This window comes from Salmo salar, chromosome ssa14, assembly GCF_905237065.1.
Source record: "Salmo salar chromosome ssa14, Ssal_v3.1, whole genome shotgun sequence".
In the NCBI taxonomy this organism is placed as follows: Eukaryota; Metazoa; Chordata; class Actinopteri; order Salmoniformes; family Salmonidae; genus Salmo; species Salmo salar.
Genome location: NC_059455.1, coordinates 91,485,522 through 91,490,154, shown reverse-complemented (window position 1 = coordinate 91,490,154; position 4,633 = coordinate 91,485,522). Strand labels below are relative to the sequence as shown.

Genomic DNA, 4,633 nt, shown 5'->3' with positions numbered 1-4,633 from the left:
TAAGTTTGTTTTCAGTGTATTAAACTAAGTTCATATAGCCTAGTTTATTTATTTGATGATGTTTAAATGTTTAAATTGAAATGGTGCTGGAATAACGGAGGCAGCTCCTGTTGTCTTTGTGCTGACTTGAGGTAACTCTGTGGGTCTGAATTAGTATTTGTTTAGTAAAACTCTCAAAAACATGAACTTGCTTGACCATACTGCAGGTCATTTAACTGTTTGTATATGCAATATTTGCTTTGTGGACTTCACCAGACAGATGTCACCAGACAAACATCATGCCCCTCCCCTGACAATCCCACTTACAGTGATTGATTGACAGGCCAAACTTTTAAAGGGATAGTTCACCCAAATTACAAAACGACACATTGGCTCTCCACAGCAGGAGAGAAAATAAAATAAATATTTTGAAAAACAAACATTGTGGCGTTTCATATCTTGCAGTAAAACTGTAAATATGACTTTAATATCAAGAGAAGACAGGTTTAATGGTACCAAAAGGTTATCATATAGGCCTAGGACTAGATCATATCCAAAACAACTAACAACACTGAATTCATACATTTTCTGTCATTTTAATTGTAAAGTCATGTCTTTCTACTCAATACCACAACAAATGCTACCAATCTGGGAGATAAAGTCGTTAAAGTATTCAATAATTTAGCTGGGTATTTCAGATGGAATCAAGGACGCTAAAATAGAGTTTGCTCTCTTCGGAACCTCCCAGCCCGGAACTCTTTTTCTATTTGTAAGCGTATGAGAACCCCCCAAAATTATTTTGTTTTTAACTAATAAAAACGTAAATGTAGGCTATGTTGAATGGGCGCAGATGAAGATGGCTTTCTTACACCGTACCCAAACTGGTCGCGTGCGTGTGCGCCATCCTGAGCAAATTGATTTTGTCCCCCCACACCAAACGTGATCACGACACGCAGGGTGAAATATCAAAACAAACTCTGAACCAATTATATTAATTTGGGGGCAGGTCGAAAAGCATTAAACATTTATGGCAATTTAGCTAGCTAGCCTGCAGTTGCTAGCTAATTTGTCCTATTTAGCTAGCTCGCTGTTGCTAGCTAATTTGTCCTAGGATATAAACGTTGAGTTGTTATTTTACCTGAAATGCACAAGGTCCTCTACTCCGACAATGAATCCAGACATAAACCGGTCAGCCGAGTCGCTTCTAGTCATCTCTCTTCCTTCCAGGCTTTTTCTTCTTTGGACATTATATACATTATATGTAATAGTATTACCATCATGACTACTGACCTCAGTTCATCTTTCAATAAGCCACATGGGTATAACCAATGAGGAGATGGTATGTGGGTATCTGCTTCTATAAACCAATGAGGAGATGGCATGTGGGTATCTGCTTCTATAAACCAATGAGGAGATGGCATGTGGGTATCTGCTTCTATAAACCAATGAGGAGATGGGAGAGGCAGGACTTGCAGCGCGTTCTGCGCCACAAATAAACTTCAATTTTAGCGCCTGGCAACGCAGAGGGTGTGGTCAGCATGTTACTGCCACCAAGAGTAGCGTTATGGAAATCTGTCGTGTACTGGAAAAATATATAATAATAAAAAATCTATAAATAAATAAGAACAAAAGCTACAAAAATATATATAAATGTAAAAAAAAAAAAATCTAGATATTCCCCACAGGCTTTAAAGGGATGATTTTCACCATATATGGTTAAATAGAGGCGTTTCGAAAATGCAAATAGCCTAGGTCGTGCACAAGCACTGAGGCTGAGAACAATTTGTATTTATTAATGGTTATCTCCTATCGGTGTACATATGACGCTCGTAGGATTGTTTGATAAATTACACTTTTTTTATGTGATATTTTAGAATAGTTTCTACGCAATATTGATACATGAGGCCCCTGGTAAATATAATGGGCAATCTGTGCTGAAGGGCTGGTCTTCAATAGGGTACAGTGACAGACTGCATACTACGTACGGACTGGGCTGTGGGGAAGAGAAAACACACGGTAAGTTTCGTTTTCCAAATCCCAACGTCAGGGGAATACCACCAGGACCATATAAAATATTCAGCTCATACCGAGCAATATCATAACCACACAAATAGATCATTTGTTCTTCAACAGCAATTTGTTCTTCAACAGCATTTCTTTCTTCATTTGTTCTCCGACATTGACGATCATGAGCACAGGTAGGCAATGAATACTTTTAAGTTACTTTCTTTTATCCTATTATGCCGTTTTTTGGGGGGACATATGATCTGTGATCTAGCTTGTTTGTTTATTTATATAAAGGAAGTAGGGCTAGGCCTATTTATATGCATTAATCAGGAAAGTTATTTAATAGCTAAGCCCTTGCTGCATTACCCGAACCAGTCCGGTCCTGTCTAAATGTGTGTGTGTTGTTTGCGTACGTGCACATGCATGTTTGTCTATGTGTGTGTGCGTGCTTGTTATTGTGTGTGTGTGTGTGTGTGTGTGTAACCCAGACTGGACGCCCACCCTGTGGTCAGAGTGTTTTGAGGAGATGTTGGATGAGGAGTTGGACAGCAGTGACCAGTGGGCCTTCCACTTCAACTATGGCCTGTCAGAAACACTCACCAAGGAGGAGAGGAGGAGAGGATGGAGGGTGTACAGCCACTGTGCCTATGGGCGGTAGGTATCTCTTCCTATCATTGTCTTTATGCTTGTTATGTGTTGTGTATGCCTGTGGTTTCCTGACTCAGTTCCACATAGAGCAGCACCAGTGGAAACTGACCACTTGTCTAAAATGAACGGATAGACATGCTTTCATTCAAATGCTCTCTCTCTCTCTCTCTCTCCCTCTCTCCCCCCCTCTCTCTCCCCCTCTACTTCTCTTCCTCTCTCTCTCCCCCTCCCTGTGCCCGTCTCTCTCTCCCCCTCCACCTCTCCCCCTCTCTGTCCCCCTCTCTCTCTCCCCCTCTACCTCTCTCCATCAGGTTCCAGTGTGGTGAGTGCTCTAAGACGTGGCGGTCGGCGCGGGTGGTGCTAGTGTTCCGGTACCGTCTGCGGGATACGACAGCCAGGGGGACCGTGCTGATGCGGCCGTACGGCCAGGCATGCAAACGCTGCCGGGAAGAGTTTGAACTCCCAGGTTTCTCCCAGAACGAGGTGGAGGAGGCACTGCTTGGATTGTTTGGAAAAATTAAGGAGAACTGCTACGACGAGGATGAGGAGGATGAGGAGGAGGATGAGGAGGAAGAGGAGGAGGAGGAGGAGGAGGAGGAAGAGGAGGAGGAGGAGGAGGAGGAAGAAGAGGATGTGTCAGAGAAGGTGTCGACGAGGCCCCATGAGAAAGCCCTGTGTGAAGCCTGCAGACTGGGCATCTGCTGTCAAGAGTAGAGAAAAAGAGAGAAAGTGTGTGACAGAGAGAAAGTGTGTGTGTGTGTGTGACAGAGAGAAAGTGTGTGTGTGTGTGTGTGTGACAGAGAGAAAGTGTGTGTGTGTGACAGAGAGACAGTGGGGGGAACGTATATCCTAATGCTGTCTAGAATTCGTTGTAAAAATATTAAGAACAGCACTATCTATAATGTGCCTATGGACTCCATACAATCTTTATGTAGCTTATGTAGCTTTATGTAGCTTAATGCAATGTACTATCGTTGGCCAATAGCAATGACCTAATATTTTATCCATAACTTACTTGTACTTTGGAGTTGTGTAGTAAACATGTATTATGTGTAATAAACATACAGAATGGGAAGACTTTCATGTGTTTCGAATGTTTTTTACGTCAATGGTTTGGCCAAATCTGAGGCAGGTTTACCAACCTTTCTAAACCATCTGTGAGACAGAGTACACAGAGACAGAGTACACAGAGACAGAGTACACAGAGACAAAGACATTTACTGACCAATCAGGTGGAAGTGGCCAGAGACAGCTTGTGCTGCGCATGCACATGATGCCTCTTCCTGGTAACAACAACAGAAACAGCAGCAGCTCGAATCATCACTCAGAATAACTGAGGTTGGAGAGAAAGAAAGGAAGGATGGTGGGTAGTCGACAAGGAAAAGAATGAAATAACGCTATTCTGCCAGTGTGAATGTTTGGATGCCTGACTGGTGACCCAGTGAATTGATGGTGGTGTTAGTAGTAGATTGATAGATAGCTAAGTAACGTTAGATTCTATCAGCTAGATGCTGTATCATTAGCTAGCTTGTTAGCTAACGTTAGCTATTTTAGACAGTTGTAGCTAGGTAGCTTTAATGATTTAACAACACTAAATTGAGAGGCCAACAACGATGTACTCTCTATGTATCTAGCTACCTAGCTCTTACCATTTAAACCATACAACAACAACAACAAAAATCCCCCCAAAATAAACACAGCGCTGGCATCAGCTTGAACCAGCGTAATGTGGCATCACATACAGATATTCACGTCAGCCAGTTCAGTAGCAGAACGGTGGTGGGTAACTAGCCATGTAGCCAGCTAGCGATGACCAACGCATTATAGACAGAAATACATGGCTTTGGCTATGATTATAATTCTTAGTTAGTCACTAGCTAACAAGGGATAGAGTCTGTCCATGCTAGCCTGATTAAAGAGCCAGAGACCAAGGAATAAAACAATTAGCCAGGCTAGGCTACATGGGGGAGTGGAGTTTAGTCCGCTACATGGGGGAGTG

The 4,633-nt window shown here is 42.5% G+C and overlaps 1 protein-coding gene across 2 annotated transcripts; it reads left to right on the top strand.

Moving 5' to 3' along the window:
- The first annotated feature begins 1,698 nt into the window (after positions 1–1,698).
- Positions 1,699–3,712, top strand: LOC106570620 (receptor-transporting protein 3). 2 transcript variants are annotated; one of them, XM_014143085.2, is made up of 4 exons: positions 1,699–1,995; positions 2,131–2,177; positions 2,475–2,640; positions 2,946–3,712. In XM_014143085.2, the coding sequence occupies exons 2-4, from the start codon at positions 2,168–2,170 to the stop codon at positions 3,346–3,348; spliced, it is 579 nt and encodes a 192-aa protein (XP_013998560.2). In that variant the 5' UTR covers positions 1,699–1,995; positions 2,131–2,167; the 3' UTR covers positions 3,349–3,712. The 2 variants fall into 2 exon arrangements, with proteins under 2 accessions (XP_013998560.2, XP_013998559.2); XM_014143084.2 differs by having other exon boundaries at positions 1,995–2,177.
- The last annotated feature ends 921 nt before the right edge of the window (positions 3,713–4,633 follow it).

Coding starts and splice junctions, on each gene's coding strand:
- LOC106570620 (XM_014143085.2), top strand. Junction 2,641..2,945: donor AGCCACTGTGCCTATGGGCG/GTAGGTATCTCT, acceptor TCTCTCCATCAG/GTTCCAGTGTGGTGAGTGCT.